Consider the following 19119-nt stretch of genomic DNA (forward strand, 5'->3'; position numbering starts at 1 on the left):
TAGACTATAACATCATTGAAATGGGACTTGGATCTATGGTCATCCTGGTGTTCCAAAGTGAGCTCTGGCTACAGCCTGACACCGCACTGGAGGGTGGCTCACCTACTTGATGACCCTGCTTCTTTGCCCTCCTGGAGAGAGAAGAGGGCATCTTGGCACGGAGGTTGAATGGAGCTGTAGCATGCTCCATGCCCAATGCTGCTGTGCAAACAAGCCTCCTGCCTGCTTTCCCCTCTCCCTCTTCCCTGCCAATGCTGCTGTGCGTCGCCTGCAGGTCAGAGAGTACCAAGGAGGCAGAGGGTAGTCAGAGAACCACTACGTCAGTAAATGCATCTGTGGACCCCCCTTTTATCCTGCTGGAGCATTAACAGATCAACAAACACCCTGTTCACACCTTGGATGTGTGTGAGCTCTGACACACATCCAAGGGTACACCTAACTCTGAGGGTTTTTTCCTTTTTTTTTTTTCAATCTAGGTCTGTAAGGTGATTACATCCGGGTTTGTGTCCACACGGCAAAACCAAAGACCATTCATCAGAAGAATAATGATGCAAATATGGCTTCTTATCCTCCAGTGATTGCCCATCTGGCAAAAAGTTTTAGAAAATGTAACAATAGTTTTGAAATAAATAGGAGGAAAGTAAAGACCGGCAGTGTACTTTCCACATCAATGGCAAATATACTACTGATGTGGAAAGCAAACAACTTCAAACAAGAGGAGAAACCACTGTGGATAACTCTCTCGACCTGTGAGCTGCAGGCTCAAATGCCACTGCATTAAAACTGAGGTAGAAAATCCCAAGTTCATCACCTCACATTGCAAAAACAGGTATCAAATGCTGTATCATCTATGGCTGGATAATATCAGGGGGTCAACTGAAATTCAGAGGATTAAAAAACCTTGCAATGCATTTCTAAATCTTACGTCCCTGTAGGAATATGGAGCGCTCACGGTCGGCACACCTGTATTCTGCAAGCATTCCTCAAAGACACCCCCCTGGCAAGGCTGTTTGTGGGGAGGATGGCGGGGGGCCATACGGAAACAGATGCAAACCTGCAGCTAGGGAGGAGATGCTAAGGACGCACCTTTCCCGCTGCTGCCACTCCCTCCCGACCCCCGCACGAGCACCTGCAGGGGAAGGGGAATCTAACCCCAAATTACAGGTCACGCCGCTGTTTGTTTGTTTGTTTGTTTGTTTGTTTTCGGGTCTGGTTCATATCGCCACCCCGGGGAGCGCCCCGCCGGGCCGTGCTGGGGTCCGCTCCGGGGACCCCGGGGCGATGCCGGGGCCGGGCGGGGCGGGGGCGGCCCCGGGGCGATGCCGGGAGCTGCCGGTGCTGATTGGGCTGCACGGCCGCGGCCCCCGCCCCGCCGCGCTCGGCTCGGCTCGGCCCCGCTCCGCCCGCTGCTGCCGGGATCCCCCGCCCCCGGGCTCGCCGGGATCCGCCGCGGCTCCGCGCCGCCCGCCGCCTGCTGCCGGGCCCATGGCGAGCACGTCGGCGGAGATCATCGCGTTCCTGCTGACCATCTCGGGATGGGTGCTGGTCTCCTCCACGCTGCCCACCGACTACTGGAAGGTGTCCACCATCGATGGCACGGTTATCACCACCGCCACCTTTTGGGCCAACCTCTGGAAGACCTGCGTGACCGACTCCACCGGCGTCTCCAACTGCAAGGACTTCCCATCCATGCTGGCGCTGGACGGTCAGGCTCCCGCTGACCCCCACTCCGACACCTCCCCGGTGTCCCGTGTGCGGGAGCTCCCGGGGCCGCTCCCGGGCCGGCCTCGGCGGGGCGGGCGGGCAGCGGGGGTTCGGGGTGCGCCGAGCGGGGCCGGGGGGCGGCGGGGACCCTGACGGAGGCGGCTCCCCCGCGGGCTCATGGGCAGGTGCCCCGTGTCCTCAGGCAGGTGGCAGCGTGCTGCTTGTGCACACCTGTGGAAGTGGGGTTTTTTCCTCCCAAAAACCTACTGGTTGAGATTTGTGCCCAAGTGTCCGTTTTGGCCTCTCGTGCTGTCACTACCTGCCTTTTTGTCCCCATCAGAAGAGTGTGTGTGTGGATTTGACACGAGAAGAATGCAGGCAAATTTTTCTTGCCGATTTATTCTCCGACTGTCGTGACATTCCTCTTTTTTATGGTTTTGCCAGCCATGCAACGGTCAGTGGAGAAGAACAAGCCTTGGCGTAGTTTTGTTTTAATTAATGTTCCTTTGCTGGTTTTGCTAAGCGGTTATTAACTCAGATGTAATTGCTTCATTGATAAATGACAGTGTAAAAGCTTGGGGCAGTCAGGGATGCAAAAGTATGCAGAAGGGATGCATAGCTTTGCTCAGCTTTAGGGCAGTATTATTTTGAAGCAAAGCTAAGAGTTTTGCTATAGGGCTTGAAACCAAAGATTGAGTTGGTGCTGCATTTCTTCCCTGATTAAGGGGAAGCATTTTTGCCCTTTAAGGAAGCTGTACTGAGAAGCTGGTTCACTGCAGGAAATCTTTACAATTAAACGTTTAGTTGATAAATGCACACCGATTATGGCTGGTAGAAACAGGAGAAGTGTGTATGTCATCCATTTATAGGTTCAGCAGTGACTGTAAAGAAAGGGAGAAAGGTTTCTAAAATTATGGCACCTTTTCTAAGTTTTTATAATTATAAATTAATGCAATATGCAGTGTTCCAGTGGCTTTGATACTCACAAAAGATCATGCCTGCTGTTCACAGTTTGGCAAGACATCCCCTTTGCACTGGAGTCTGAGAAGGTATTTTGGTGTTAAAAGCTCTGATTAAGAGGAACGGAAGGTCTGTTAATCTAATCACTAACAGAGATTAATACTATTGTAATGGGGATTAATATGAACATGACGTTAATACCAATATCAGAAAACCTTTAACCTCTGTATGTAGAAAGGGCTGAAAGAAGTCAAGATACCAAAAAGAGGTAACGCAGGCAACCCTTAAGCATCACTATTGCAGGATGTTTCCCTTGGGTGAAGTGCTGTTCCCCAGACCTTCTTTTGACCCAGCCCCATGGAGGCAGAGGGATTTGCCAGTTCCTCCAAAGGGATAGGAGAGCTGGCTGGCCTCCATTGACATCAGTCACTCTGTGGCCAAGTGTAGCAGCTGAGAATGTAGTTTCCAGGACTGGGCAAGGAGCTGTGGTCTCTGTGCAGGCAGGCACGGAGTGATCGTTGGTGCGAAACCATTTGGATCCCTTGAATCTATTGTTTAGCTGTTCTTTTAGGTCTGGTTGAATCTGTTTTCAGAGTAAGAAAAGTATAGTTACAAAGTATGCAGAATTGGGAACATTTAAATTATCAAGAAGACAACGACACTTGACAGCAAGGTCCTTACCACCCATTCCCCCAAATGCTTGTGCATTGAAACTTTGTGTGTTGGGTAGCATGTTCCACTTGGCCAAGGAATGAGTTTTCAAGGTGCCTTGTGCACAGTGAAAGAGCCATCAGGTCATTTTGGACAGAAGTGAATCTGAAATGCACATCTGGAAGAGCCCTGTCCCAATCCTTCTGGCCAGGTTGTTTATCAGTAGTGGAAAGTTCTCAGCTTCAGTGTTTCTCAATAGCATCTCTAAATGCTATGGGGCCAGCTTCTGGTACCCAGGCACAAAATGAACGAAAGGCAGGCTGGAGGGAGGGTGATGTACCCCCCCAGCACAGACCAGGCACGCTGGGTTGGGTCAGAGGGGCAGCCACCGCAATCAGGGGTGCTTTCAGTAGGTAGCCTAGCCCAGACTCCCCTCCTTGTGGTTACAGCTCTGCAGGGAACCTGTTAGCAGCTGACTGTGGTTGTGTATGTCCCCTCTTCACCCTAAACCTTCCCCTGTGGGGGAGTGCACTTCAGGACTGCAGTGTGTCACTCGTGGCTTAAAGAATTTCTGTCTCAACAAGTAGACAAATCTGCCTCAGCCCTTGTCTAGCCTCTCCCTTCGCGGCTCTTCCTCTTTGGCCAGACTTACATGTCTAAGGTGGATCTCATTCCCTGTGATTGGGAATGTGGGAATTTCCTGACTCCATCCTCAAGTGGGGAACTCAGAAGACACAAAATGGCAGATCTGGTTTCCTGTTTTCAGTGAAGTGTTTGTGAGCAGAAACAATAACCCTATAAAGATACATGTAGTGACAATATGTTGCTCTCCTCAAAATGGTAGAGCATGAGTGGGAAATTACTAAAAATATTTCTGTTCTCCCACGGAAATGTGGCTCTGTTCCACTTCTCCCTCACACAGATGGAGAGGATGTGCCTCACAGAGCAGTTCCTCTTCTACGGAAATATTTTTTTTGGTCAAATCAGAAACCTCCAAGTGTTGCTGGACTTCTTATCCACAGAGACTGCTCAGGTCTTCCAGGGGATCAGAGGCAAAATGAGGGGGAAACAAATCAGGGTGTCACTGTGCTTTGAGCAACCCTGTCTATGCGAGGTGTCCCTTCCCATGGCAGGGGTTAGGAACTAAATGACCTCTGAGGTCCCTCCCAACCCAAACCACCCGATGGCTCTGTGATTCTACGCCAGTTGCTGGAGTTCTCCTGTGGAGTGCAGGAGAAGTCCTTCGTTCTTCAGAAGCAGTGTCATAGTTCAGGTCAGGGGTGCTCAGGAGATAGTTCCTCTTCACCCTTGTTTTGGTTTGTATCATGGAGTGGGCTTGGGCTGTCCTCTCCAGATTGCTGTGGCATGGCACAGCAGCAGGGCTGCCCTGATGGCTTTTAGGCCATCACTCCACATGAACAGTGTCCAGAGAAAATTAATTGTGGTCCCCTTCCACCTTTATGCACTCCTGTAGAAGAAATCAATTTGGCCAGCTGTCATTAAGTGCTAAGCCCCACATTCTGTATGCAAGCAAAAATGTTCTTCCTGTCCATGGGACTTAAAGTCATTTCAGGTCTAGTTTTTGTGCCACTGTTCATGGGTGGAAATTTACTGATGAAACCACCTCCCCAAAAGAGGACCTATCAGTTTCCATGTTTCCAACAGTGGATCTGATGACCTTTTGCAAGATCAGAGCTGAACAAAAATTCAATTATGAGCTAAAAGAGGGTATTAGAGCTTAGAAAGACATACAAAAGCAATGGGTGTGTACTTTTGGAAGGAATCTGTGCTGTATCTGTAAGGCAACCTCTTACACTTCACGTGATGCAGACTGCAAAATGCCACCAGAGGCATTTATTGTGAAAGTGGCAGTCCCCAGAACTTTGCATATATATTTTTTTGCATTGTGTCATATGATATGAGTATATGAATGCCTCCTAACTCTTTGTAAGCATGAGGCAAGTGTGAGAGCAGTGAGACAAGAAAGATCTAGACAAGAAAGAAAAATCTCTAACAAGATTAATTTGAATGCAAGACAAAACACATTTGTTTAAAAAAAAAAAACAACCCACCTTGAAATAGGTTTCTCTTGGAATGCTGCTAAACATGACTTTATGAGTAATGCATGTTTGTCTGCTTGTCTGTTTAAAACACATGGCTTTTTGCTGGTTGGGAGCTTCATTTGGGTGGTTGGTATGTACATGACAAGTTTCCTGCAGGAGCTGGTGCAAATACAGTCAATAAAGGACAGGTTTTAGTCTTGAGTGGAGGACTGTGAAGAAATCCCTTTTACAGTCCTCTTCATTATCATAGAATCACAGAATGGTTTGGGTTGGAAGGGACCTTAAAGACCATCTAGTTCCAACCCCCCTGCCATGGGCAGGGATACCTCCTACTACAAAGGTTGCTCAAAGCCACATCCAGCCTTCAACACTGCCGGGGATGGGGCATCCACATCTTCTCTGCACAACCTGTCCCAGTGTCTCACCACCCTCACAGTAAAGAATTTCTTCCTAATATCTAATCTAAATCTCCCCTTTTTCAGTTTAAAGGCATTTCCCCTTGTCCTGTCACTACACACTCTTGTAAAAAGTCCTTCTCCAGTTTTCCTGTAGGCCCACTTTAGGTTCTGGAAGGCTGCTATAAGGTGTCCCCAGATCCTTTTCTTCTTCAAGCTGAACAAGCCCTACAGGTCTTGGTGACCAATATAATCTTGCTTTCTTGAAAGCAGGAAAGAGGTTTAGTTCCTCCTACAGGCAAGTGTTATACAGAGTTTGAATCTAGGATCTAAGCAATAGGAGGTTAGATTTGGTGAAAATGTTGATTTCAACTTTTCATGCTTCCTAATGCTCCTGTCAACCTAATGGGACTAATAGAGCCTTTTGCTTTTCCACAGTACTAGTGTAAACTGTGAGGTTTTTTCCCCTATATTTTGTTTTAAAAGTGTGTGCCAGTTGGCTGATTGCTGTGTGAACTGAAACAAGCTGTGCTGTAGCTGGCCTGCCGAATTCGGTGAATTATTTAGTGAGAAAGGTTATTCATTCAGCAGAACTGAGCAGTCCTCCAGTTCATGCTGTTTATAATTGAAAATGATTTCTGAGTGAGCAAGTTAATTATTTCTTGCTGTCTCACTACCCTCTACCTATTTTAAAACTGTGTATTGACCTTCAGGAAAAACTGAATTTCAGCCCTGTGGTTACTTGCAAATGCTGGATATTTTGGTTGGGGTGAATATTTACTGGTTTTCCTACGAGGTTCAGACATAAATAAAAGTTTGGAGGACCTCCAGGTAAACACGTTCATGGTTCAGCACTTTAATGTGTCAATTAGCTAACTAACACTGTCAATAAATTGGACCTGTCAAAAATAATAGCTTCCTTTCCAGTCTTCATCTCGTGCTTTACCTGTCTGCTACAAGAAATACATTACACACCACCTAAAGCAGCATAAGCCAACTTTTCCATGCCTATAGCAAAAATTAACAAAGCAAGGCTGCTGTCTTCAAACCTGGGTCTCACACAAATTCCTCTCTCTCTTCCATTCCAACATGTGAGCCATATGACAGTCACACTTATTTCATTGACTGTGTATTTCTTTAGCAGGTGGGCTACAGAAGCATGTTGCAAATGAAAGAAGTCCACCTGTGTGCCAGCAGATGTAGATAAATGCAGTAGGTTGTGTTCACAGATGGGCACCATAGCTCACAGGTTCAGTAGGCCTGCTAAAACCGAGTGTTGTGTGCTACAAATGGCTTTGTTGCACAAAGCTGTGAATCAGTGGGGGATTTAAAACATTGTTCAAGCATGGGGCAGTTGTCCTGTAGCTGATATGCCTTCAGCAGTGGCTAAAGGAGGTGGCAGTAAGGATAGCAAAAGGTGGCCAAGTGTCTGTGGTAGCCATCTGCATCTCAAAGCAAAGCCCTGCCAGCCAGACACAGATTTCTCTGTCATGAACGTATCCAATCTCTTTTTGTGTCTCTGTAAACCCTTAGTGTCCACACATCCTGTAGAAGGGAGTTCCACAGCTTCATTTTACAAACAAGCACACCTTTTGTTTTGAATCCCTGCCCTCTGTTTTCATTAGATGTCCTCTAGTTCCTGCTTTAATATATTGTTTTCTTACATATTAAAACTTTTATGCAGGGTTTGGTGGGGGTTTTTTGTTTATTTATTATTACATAAAATTTGGTGTAATAGGCAATGACAGTGTGGTTTAGCTCTCAACATTTCCACCCACTGGAGATCAAAGCAAAAAGAATGAATACCCTAATAGTGGGAGTTCACTTTCATTTTAACTGAGATGTAACAACAAGTTATGAAGAAAAACATTTTGTGATGGTTATTCAGCTGTGTAAGATTGCAGCGTTCCACCCTGTAAGCAGTGATATGAGATTATCACAGTCTTTCAATTACAAGATATTCCTGGAAGGGAGAAGAGGCCAAGCAGCCCATTGTCCCGTTGAACAGCCCTGCCCTGGGAGGTCCCTCTGGGGGTGGTCTTGGGCAGCACAGCCAAATTGTTTGTGGCTGAAGCCAGGTGCAAGCCCTTTGTCCAGGTTTAAATATGTCAGTGATTTGCTTTATCCCAAGGGACTACTGCTGTCCATGGAGCTGAGTGCATGGCTGACTTCCTTGCAGAATGAGGGCCTTCTTGGCACATCCAAATCAAATCAGTGGCACATCCAGACAAGCCCAGGAAGGCCCAGGACCCCAGCCAGGGTCACTGCTGCCAGCCTCAAGGCTAGTCATATTATATCTGCAGCACACATGCACAACAAGGCTGATGTAAGACTTGCTTTGTGTGCACGGGGTGGCTCTGCAACCTGTGACAGCCCCTCATCAGACCATGTGGAGTTTCTCTTCTAAACCTCATGGGTACAACCTCTTGCAGATGCTACACCCGGTGTCATGGGATTATATTTTGGAGCCCTGAGTGTCACAGTATGTTTCTTACAAGCTGGGCTCAGGTGATGATGCCCTGTGAAGGGCACACATCACCTAGAAGAACACACCCAGTGGTACAGTGATACTGTTCCAGCCAAAGTCTGATTCCATTAACAATAGTGAGTGCCTGATGCTGCACAGAGAAAGGGGAACTATAGCAAAACCCGTCATAGTCCCAGTTCTCATATTAGCCTTGCTCTTTCTCTCACAGGTTACATCCAAGCCTGCAGAGGATTGATGATCTCTGCTGTCTGCCTGGGCTTCTTCGGTGCCGTTTTTGGACTGGTTGGGATGAAATGTACAAAAGTCGGAGGCTCTGATCAGACTAAAGCAAAAATAGCTTGTTTAGCTGGACTGATTTTCATACTCTCTGGTAAATATACTTTATTTCTATCAGTTTGCGTATTTGAAGTCATACCGGAGCCGCTTCTTTTCCACAGAAACCCGTGCACAATCCTCCATGACTTCGTTGACTTCAGGGTCAGGCCCAAACCTCTGCTGCCAGCTCCACTGAATGGTTTGTCTTATGCTTTTCAGGGCTGTGCTCTATGACTAGTTGTTCCCTGTATGCAAACAGGATTACGTCTGAGTTCTTTGACCCTTCTTTTGTTGCACAAAAGTAAGTACTTTCCTATACCCGTAAATCTTTCAAACAAGTAGACCTTACATTTCCGACTGTGCACCAGCGCCTGTTTAGGTAGAGAGCAGCTGCTTCTTCCCTTGGGCAGAGGAGGAGAGTGGGCTGCAATTTTACTTAATCACAATTTCTAACTGGAGTAACCAGGTGCTGAAATTCAATGAACAAACACTTTGCTGTGCAGTGACTGCTCTGCAATCCGTGTGCCCAGCTCTACTGCAGGCTGGCAGGGCAGCTGGGGTTAATTGGGAGTGAAGCCTGCCTGGATGCCAGAGGTGCAGCAAAAAGATTGCACAAGACAGAGGGGCTCATTAGGTGCATCATTTGATAGGGAAGGGAGAAAAGTATTTCCTTGAGCCTTTGATAGAAGTGGTTTCCATAAAGGTGTCAAGCACTGCGCAATCTTGATTCCTCGGGAGGAGAGGTTTCTGCAGGCTTGGTGGAATTTTGCTGGCAGATTTTCAAATCCAAGTGACTGAAATTTGGATCATAAACATTATCAGAACCCATGCTCTTATAAGCACGAACATAAATGCTTTGCCTACACTTGCAATTAAATTTAAGGGAGTGAATATTTATAGAATTTTAGGATCCATATCAAAAATAATGAGCATCCCTAAATACTCCCTTTAAAGCTGTGCAAATTCTCAGGACCTGCAAAGGAAGCAATCCACAAACCAGCACTTGCATTTTGGATTGACATCTTAACTAACAAGTCTGAAAATGTTGGCTGTAAATTATAGCATCATAGACTTTCCTGTTTTACCTTCATACATGATGGAAACTCTTCTTTAAAGGCAAGGATTTTCAAGTTTTCTTGGCAGTGATTCCAGTATATGTCAAACACTGGGTATACGTTTCCCTGAAACCCAAGTAAGGGATCAGAAAGGAACCCTGAGCCTTTATGTTTCTCTTCGATAGAAAGAAAATAATCTGAATAAATAAAGAAAGAAAATAGTCTTAATAAATAACACTAAAGGGATCTACATTTGCAGTAGGGTTGATACTGCTTTTCCTGTGTTGAAAACAAGTTTGTATTCATTTTCTCCATAATTCTCCTATCGTTTCTGTTTATTTGATACAGTGAAGAGAGGATCAAAAGGGGTCCAAAAGAAAGAAGGATGTGAAGCTCTGTGAAGAAAATGGAGCCTGGCTATATAGACAGAAATTAATTATTCATCAGGCTTACTGTTCTTAGTGAAAAATACCATGGTTGTTGCCAGAAAGTCCTTTTCCTACACTGTATTCCTACACTTGTTTGCTGCAAAAAAGCAGGCCGACCTCACAGTGGAATTTTACTGTGAAGGAATGAGAAATCCAGTTTAAATATTGAAATAATGGTAGTAAAACATCCTCTCCAGAAACTACCTTTTTTTCTGGAAAACCAGCACAACTCAGCTGTGGGCAGACATAATCATGACTGCAAAGATAAAGGCAGGGAGGAAATCTAGAAGTTTTAATTTGAGTTGTGCACAATGCATGTAGCTCATGCCATGACCTTGCATCAGACTGAGCTAATGATGGCATTCAGCTCCTTCCTCTCTCAACCAATGTAAAATTTCCTTTTTGTTGCCATCTGTGAACCCTTACTTTGTTACACATTGCAGGAGCATTTAATACGCTTTGCTGGTATATTATGGAAATTTGGTATTGTCTCTTCACTGAGAGAGGATTTCGGCCTTTTGCCTTTTACTGCACATTTCTCTCCTGAAGTTATTCTGGCAGTGTCAAAGACAGGCTTGAGATACTGTTGGTGGGAAACAAATGACACAAGATGTTCAGCATCTTGTTTCAGCCATCAGGATTTCCCTCCAGCCTTCTTTACTACTTTTAATTAATAGAACACTAACTCTTACAGTCTTTATCATTTTTGTCCCTTGCCACAGTTTGAACTCACATAATCATGATCATTCTTATTGATAAATGGCGTTGTTTATCCAAATTATCTGACCAACTTCCCATTGTCTCTTATAGAGAATTGCTTCCCTTCAGCTTTCTTGTCCCTGAATTGATGGTGCATAGTTCACAGTCTCCATTTTGATAGATTTGAATCTGTTCTTTATTTTCAAAGGATTGTAAGAATCAGACAATCAAAGTGTTCGTTTCCCCTGGGTATTTGTACTGATTTGGAAGGAAGGTATGAAGGTCTGCTCTTTATGTAAGCTGATATCCAGTCAGCTGATGAAGCTTCCACTGGTTTGCTTGGAAGTTTACTTCATGGTCTTAATGTGTGTGACAACTAGAATATTTTTCTTCTGTACTGATATTGTACTTCAGTTCTTTCACTGAATTATGCCTCCCCAGATTTGGGAAGAATTAGAAGAAAATCTTCTTTTAGCCTGCTTGGTTAGTGCAGTTGAAGGTGGCTTTCAGTTCTCTGCAATTGAATTCACATGGTCCTGAGTGGTCACCACCTCAAAGCCTCTTCATCAACTTCTCGCTCCCGCCTGAGCTGCCAGTGATCTCCAGTCAGATGGATTTCACAGACTGGAGACAGTGGATATGCAGCCACAGACTTCAGACAGTGACTGCTTTGGTTCTTGCAGCCTAGAGTTTTAAGACTAGAGGAGTATGTTTCCTGCAAAGTTTTCCATGATAAAGGGGGAAAGGGGAAACAGCAAGTGCAGAAATTTATTCTAAAAAAGCCTATCTTCTCCTTTTTCTCTTTTTCTGGAGGTACCAATGTTTATAAGGGTTTTTTTGTAGGGTAAGGTTTTTTTACGTATTAGATTTTGGTGGGTGGTTTGCATTGGCTTTTTAAATGCTGAGAAAATCACAGAATCAGAGGATGCCAGGTTGGAAGTGACCTCAAGGAGCATCAGATCCAGTCTTTCTTGGCCACAGCACGGTCTAGATAAGATGGTCCAGCACCCTGTACAGGCAGATCTTAAAAACGTCCAGTGTTAGGGAATCCACCACTTCCCTGGGGAGGTTATTCCAACGGCTGATTGTTCTCACTGTGAAAAATTGTCCTTATGTGTCCAGTTGAAATCCCCAGGGGTAACCTGTACCCATTACCCCATACATTTTCCATGTGACTACTTGTAGAATGGAGTCTCCATCTCCTTTTTAGCCACTGTTCAAATATGGAAACATGATGATAAGATCTTCCCTAAGTCTTCCTTTCTCAAGGTTGAACAAACCCAGTGCTCTCTGCCTTTTCCCACATGACAGGCTTCCCAGTCATCTTTGTGGCCCCTCTCTGGACTCTCTCCAGCTTGTCCACATCTCTTTTGCACAGCAGAGACCAAAACTGAGCACAATATTCCAGGTGTGGCCTGACAAGCACTGAGTAGAGTGGGTGTCTTGGGGTGACTTCACCCCAAGACAGTGGGATAATGATTTCTTGATCTCTTCTTGATCATCTACCCAGGTGTTCCTGCAGGGTGGCTCTCCCTTCTGAAGTGTCCCCTTCCCCACTCACTTTGGTATCATTGGAAAACTCCATCAAGGATACACTTGATCCCATCATCGAGATCACTTGCTAAGATTTTTAATAGTGTTAGGTCCAATATTAATCGCTGGGGAAGTGTACTTGTGACATGTCGGTTTTAACAGGAGTCAAAAGACAGGTTGGATAAAACCCAGGGAGCCATACAGATGTTGATACTCAATTTAGAATCTTGTGTTTTCCTCCTAAGTACGAGTATAAATATCAGAAGGGTTGTTTTCTCTGTTTGAAGATGTGGAGGAAAGACCAGTTAGGTCAGCTCTGCAACTCATTGTCCTGGCAGTCACCCAAGATGGGTCGTATACACAATCTGTTTAATCATGGTATAGTAAAAAATGTTGCTTCAAAAGGTCAAACAATACCAACTACAAAGGCCGAATCCCAGGTCTTCTGTCTCAACTAGTAGGCACCAGTCAGGTACCCCTTTTCTACCCAATTCTATCAAATCTAGTCTTGGTTTCTTTTCTGTATAACTGAAGAGCTTCAGGAAGGGAAGATGGTGCTTTGTCTCCTTAAATCCCTCAGCCTCTGGCCAACCATTTAGTGTTGTTAGATAAAAATGTGGAAACTTGTGTTTCTCACTTTCTAGGCAAATGATCTTGGCAAATAAGCTGTTACTGCAACAGCCTTCCTGGACCTTGGTCCAGCTCTGTTCTCCAGCACTGTGGTGATCTGCATCGACTTCTGTGGGGAGCCTAATCCTGGTCCACACACCTTAGGTGTGCTCTGGCAGTCCTATAGGGATGGAGGGATCCCCAGGATGGGGCTTACCTCACACTGAGCTAGTCCCTTTGATCTGCCTTTGCAGATCAATAAAAGAGGTGCCTGGAAGATGTTTCAGAAGTGCACTTTGTGTGTATTTCTGACATGTTGACTATAATGGGATCTTGGGTGATGAGCTCTGATGCAGATCTCTGCTTCTAATCAGAGAAACCCCTGTACTTGGACAGGCAGAAATCTTGAATAATGTAAAAACTGTAGCACATGGTTGGAAATTTGAGCACAGGTAGAATTAAAGCTTTAGGGCTTTGGCAGATTTTGAAGTGAAACAGGACTGGGTGCAGGGTTTTCCAGGGTGAAAGGAGCTATGGTTCCCAGCAGTTTAAGTTGGGGTTTGGGTCCATAAGCCCCACACTGATGTTGAGGAAAGGTTCTGAGGCAGAGTCAGTTTCAGCTTAAGCTTGGTGTCTCCAAAAAGGAAGCCTGAACAAAGAAATCCCCGGGCCTTTATCCCCTCACAGTCTGTGCACCTGATCCTCATGTGCTCTTCACGAATCTTGCATGTGCCTCTTGGTCCACTGGTGATTTATGGTCTGGGGTCTTCTAACACCTCACTGGATTCTTTCTCCATGTCCATGTGGGCAGACCATTCATTGTTCTTATCTTCCAGCTTGTGCCAGCCTTGGGGCCCTCCAATGTCAGCCTGGTTATCTTCAGATAAGGGTTTTCTCTGTTTATTCCCCTGCTTGGCCTTTCCTGCTGACAAGCACAGTTCATTTAAAGTTCACCTACTTTTTGTGAACAGGGCACACTTCATGCTGAGCTGTAAGCAAATTACAATTAAACTTAAGCCTACACAATTAATTTCTAATATTCTATAAGTAAACTTAATTTAATCCCCAATAGCTGGGTATGGAGAATATTTGGGGGAATCAAATCCTTTTTTTAGCAAAGGATAATAAATAAAAGCTCTATTTCAATGATGTGAACAGAAAAGGAAAAAAGAGCCTAGAAGTTGAAGCAGTAGTGAGGCCATGAAGAGTCAGGTGCAAGTCCCATGGAGTGTTCTACCTCTGAGCTCCAATGTTTCTATTGCTTTTTGGCACTAAACCCCTGGGTCACAAATTACTCAAGCCTGGGTGCCCATAGCATGTAGCAAAGATATCATAAGTGTAGATTTTTGTCCCTGTGTGACTATTTCTTTTTTTCCAAAGTCTGTGCTTTACCTCTGGCTAGGCTCTCAAGAAAACATGGGAAAGTGATTTTATAGTTCCTCAGCCACTGCTCACCCTCTTGTAACCTATTATATAAATCACTGTGTCATTTTTTGGGTGCCTGGGCAATTTTTGAGTGTTTCTGCAGTGCCATTTTGTAAAGATACAAGTTTTTCAGAACAGCTGAGGTATTTTCAGTTAGATATTATGGTAATGTGGAACTGGGGCCTGTGCATGAACATGGAAATGTTCAGAACTAGCTGAGAAGCAAAACTACACAGTGTTGCAGTTGCACAGGCAAGCTTTTAATTGGCTGCCTCACCACAGTTCACAACAAATCAATTTAGTAGCATCTGCTCAAACAGTATGGACACCTGTTTGATAACAGTGGATGGATGGGGGACAGGGGCCTGTGTTTTCCGTGCAGGATCCAGAAGTCTGGAGCAGATAAAGGTCTCCTTAAGGGGAAACTGCAGCAGAGAAAGAGCAAGAGACACACTGTGTGTTCTAAAGGTGAGGCATAAGAGACTCTGGAGACTGTTGGGCTGCAGCCCAATGTGGGTTATCCTAAAAGTGCTTTAAGAGTGGTACTCAGGCAAAGAGCTGGGGAATGAAGCAGACAAGGGGCAGCCATGGTTTGCTGCACATCTTGAAGCTCCAGCGTTAAGGGGAAAGAAAAGAATCTCTTCCTGATACCCTTCTTTCCCTTCATTTACTACTGTTGCTTTAGAAATGTGGACTTAGCTTTGTGGGATAATGCTCCCAAAGCACCACTGTCTCCTCTCAGAGACAAAGAGCAGTTCCTGGCAGCAAACAGTTTGTGGCTGGCTCAGGCAGCAGAGGGGACCATTGCTGGTGACAGGGAGCTCTGCCCACAGACGTGTGGGGGAGCAGTTTCTTCCAGATAGAATCCAGCCACAGGGACTGGAGAAGGAGAAAGATGCTGGAACCTGTGTGTGCATATGCTTGTACCAGACACACCTGTGTATGTATATTCATATATTGCACATATGTGCATATATATTGCATGTGCTTATTATGTGCACGTATAAAATCCTCATGTTTCAAGCAGGCTGGTGTGTGGATAACGAGGGAGGGAGTCAAACAGATCCTGAGAGGGAAACTTAAGGAGAGTTGTAGGCAGAATTTGTAGTCTCTGGCTCAGCAAAAGCCCCAGTCCAGCTTGGCTTGGGAGCCAACGGGAACAAAACTGAAACAGAGGAGCTGGTGCTGTAAACAGGCCAAAGAAAGATGTAACCCCACAGCAGAGCAATCCAGGAGGAGACGTGCAAAGGCCAGGCCTTTCCCTAACCCTAACCCCTAACCCTAACCCTGGCTGTGCAGGGAGAGAAGCATTGCCCAAGCATACTGCAGGGACAGAGTCTGCCTCCCAAGTCAGAGGGAAATAATGACAAGAACGTGGGTGAATGGCAGAGCTGCCGATTTTGTGGTGGATAATGTATGTGTCAATGGAAAGTTATTAGAGAAAAATAAAATATTTACTTATTGTATTCTGGAAATAACCCTGTTAAATGCATGCTCTCTTTTGTTAAATATATTTATTGACTTCTTGTAGGTATGAATTAGGAGCAGCTTTGTTCATTGGATGGGCTGGAGCTTCACTCTGCATAATTGGTGGCATTATATTCTGCTTCTCAATAGCTGAAAATAGTAATTCTGCAAGGTAAAACACAAGTTGTACTTACTGAAAGAAATCAATACCTATGCATTTGTACCTGCTATGTGTATGCAGTTTGATTACTGTTCCAAAACACTTTGTAATGAGATTCAGAAAGAGATTGTGTGGATAAAAGAAAATAAGGGGATTTAAGGATAATGCTCTGTCCATCATTAATGTAATTAAGAGCTATTGACTCAGAACAAATACTTGTGATATATATATATATATTTCATAAATTTACTACAGCTGGAAAACAGTGCATTCACTGATGTAGGAAAAGTGGTCAGGTCACTTTAGAGGCATGAATAGACAAGTTTCTTTGATCTCAAATCATCATATCGAAAGTGAGCAGTGGTGGCAGTGGGCCCTCCAGCAGCTGATGAGGGGTAATAACAAAGAGGAACAGCTGCAGGGAGTAACTATTCACCTAGGATCTGCCACAGCTTTAATTCTTTCATGATTGTGCCCTAATTTACTTAGCTGTGAACGAGGGATATTGCAAAGACAGATGGCTGGAGTGGCCATGTCAAACTAGAATGGGAGCACACAGACCAGGAATGTGCCCCCTCCTCTGAGATTTGCAGGTACATTCACATACATTTCTTCTAGCTTTATTACTATAATGCCTGGATGCAGAGATGTCACTTGTCTGTGGGATGAGGTGTAAATGGTTGTTTTTTTTCTCTTCAGGAGGGGGTATGCCTATAATGGAGCCACATCTGTGATGTCATCTCGTACAAAGGTCCACAACAGTGTCCCTGACAAAACCCCACCCAAGCACTTTGACAAGAACGCTTATGTTTAGTTGCACTCTTGGAAGACTCAAAGCGTTTTAAACATGATTTTGTACGTTTCATTCAGAGTGATTCTCCCCACCCCAACCCCAATGTACTTATCACTAAGTCAATGACTTTTAAAAATATTAACTTGCAGCTTTTTACATATTGATGTAAATTTTATTATATAATATTTTAAGATTGATGTTGGTCTTGTAAAGTTTATACCTGGAAATCATGAGCTGATGTTGCATTCTTGAAAAAAAATAAATGATGTATTTACTAATTCAGTCTGTCATGTCAGCTGCTTATGGGAAGGGCATCACAGCCATCATATTGGCATATTGCAAGAATTTCTGACATGGGTTCAGTGCTGGACAGAACAGTCAGTTGGAATAAGAAGAATAAGAAGAGGAGTAAGAAGAGACTGCATGAAAATAAGTATGGGAGTATGGGATTTGGGGAAGCAGGAGAAAGTACTGATCGTAGTCGGAGTCAATTGTTAACAAAACCAAACCTGTCACACGGGAGGGTCTCGGATGGCCTCAGCAGAGCGTGTGCTGAAAAGGACGATGACACGCCCTGCTGGTGACAAGGCACCTCCAGGGGTTGTTTTCCTTCCCTCCCGCCAGGCAGGCTGCTGGGACACCTTCGGCTACAAAACATCTCAAAGCACTGACTTGCAAAAGGGAAGGAAAAACCCCACGCAATTCCAGCGGGTCAGCTCTGCCAATGGCATTCCTGAAGGGCTGACCGAATAAAAGCAGGCAATACTGAACAGCACAATTTTAGATAATCCAGATTGAATTACAACAGTTCAAAAATTCATGTAGTATTTTTGCTTTGTCTGTCCATAGAAATGTGATGGCTTTTGAGGGAGTATTTGTACAAGTCTATAAAAGAGAACAGATTACAAATAACCACAAAATGCTTTCTAGACCGAGTCCCTAAAATCAGACACAAACGCAGGTTTGTCGTGAAGTTTAACTGATGGATCTTTGGAGTTTCAATAAAAATTGGTTATTTTGGGACAACACTGGAAATATAAAAAATGAATAGACCTATTTATAATGACACAGTAATGAAAAAATTTTGTATCTGATGTTATCTAAATTACATCAGAACTAAAAAGTCTCTCAAGGTTCTTTTTGTTTTACATTATTTCTGTACTTCATTTCAGTTGAAACACTATTGTGTTTTTTTAAGAAGGCAGCCAATATGGACAAACCAGAAATATCAAGTACTTCTGCAACAGCAGATCAGTACTTTCCTTACTGCAGCTTGACATTTAATTTTTTTTCCCATTGTTGTCCTTTTATACTAAAAAAGACTCAACTCCAATACAAAGAAAACCCCAACAAACTAACTTCCCCATATAGGAGGCATTTAATGATGATCAGTTTTAGAGCTGAGGCTTTTTTATTTTCATTTGGTGTTTATTGTAAACCATGGTAGAAACTTAACAGTTTAATACATGGACAAATTTTCTTTAAAATGTTGGCAATTTTCTATAAAGTTCATGATAAAATACAAGAAAATATGCATTAAAAATTGTATAAAGTAATACTCTGCAGTATATTCTGTTCATTGGTTAACAGGCTTTCTTGCAAGACCAGTTTCAATCTTTAATGTAAACATTAGAGGCAAAATCTTCACCTCAGTGAAATGAGAGAAACTTTCACCACTGAACTCATGAGTGTGCTGGTTTGGGCTGGGGTAGAGTTGATTTTCTTCACCGTGGCTGGTATGGGGCTGCGTCTTGGATTTGTGCTGGACACAGAGTTGATAAAAAAGAGATGTTTTTGTTATTGCTGAGCTGGGCTTGCACAGAGCCTTTTCTGTTTTTCATACCTCCACACTGGTGAGGATATTGGGGGTGCATGGGAGGTTTGGAGGGGACACAGGTGGGACAGGTGACCCAAACAGACCAAAGGGATATTCCAGACCATATGACATCATGCTCTGTATATACAATGGGGGAAGGAGGAGGAAGAGGAAGACATTTGGAGTGATAGAGTTTTGTCTTCTCAAGTCCCCATTACATGTGATGGGGCCCTGCTCTCCTGGAGGTGGCTGAACACCTGCCTGCCCATGGCGGGCAGTGAATTAATTCCTTGTTTTGCTCTGCTTGTGTGTGTGGCTTTTGCTTTTCCTTTTGAACTGCCTTGATCTCAACCCACAAGTTTTCTCACTTTTACTCTTTCAAGTCTCTCCCCAGTTCCACTCACGAGGGAGTGAGTGAGCAGCTGCGTGGGGTTTGGCTGGCTTAAACCACCACAAAGAGAAAGAAGTTTGTCACTTTGTTTCCGAGTAGACATGGCCAGTAATGCATATTTCAATATTCTTTTTCAGAGTCAGACTGAAAGACACAAGAGCTCTGTA

At 44.4% G+C, this 19119-nt stretch overlaps 1 protein-coding gene across 2 annotated transcripts in view; it reads left to right on the top strand.

The window, feature by feature from the left end:
- The window catches only part of CLDN10 (claudin 10), a 57937-nt gene extending 40914 nt beyond the window's left edge, over positions 1 to 17023 (top strand). The window contains exons 1-5 of one of the 2 annotated variants that reach the window (XM_048295790.1): positions 1428 to 1705; positions 8470 to 8631; positions 8796 to 8877; positions 15857 to 15964; positions 16652 to 17023. In XM_048295790.1, the coding sequence (XP_048151747.1) occupies positions 1486 to 1705; positions 8470 to 8631; positions 8796 to 8877; positions 15857 to 15964; positions 16652 to 16766 (687 nt within the window). In that variant the 5' untranslated portion in view covers positions 1428 to 1485 and the 3' untranslated portion in view covers positions 16767 to 17023. Of the gene's footprint in view, positions 1 to 1427; positions 1706 to 8469; positions 8632 to 8795; positions 8878 to 15856; positions 15965 to 16651 lie in introns of those variants that run through there. The other variant, XM_048295791.1, reaches the window with a different exon arrangement.
- The last annotated feature ends 2096 nt before the right edge of the window (positions 17024 to 19119 follow it).

Source organism: Corvus hawaiiensis, chromosome 2 (genome assembly GCF_020740725.1).
Source record: "Corvus hawaiiensis isolate bCorHaw1 chromosome 2, bCorHaw1.pri.cur, whole genome shotgun sequence".
In the NCBI taxonomy this organism is placed as follows: domain Eukaryota; kingdom Metazoa; phylum Chordata; class Aves; order Passeriformes; family Corvidae; genus Corvus; species Corvus hawaiiensis.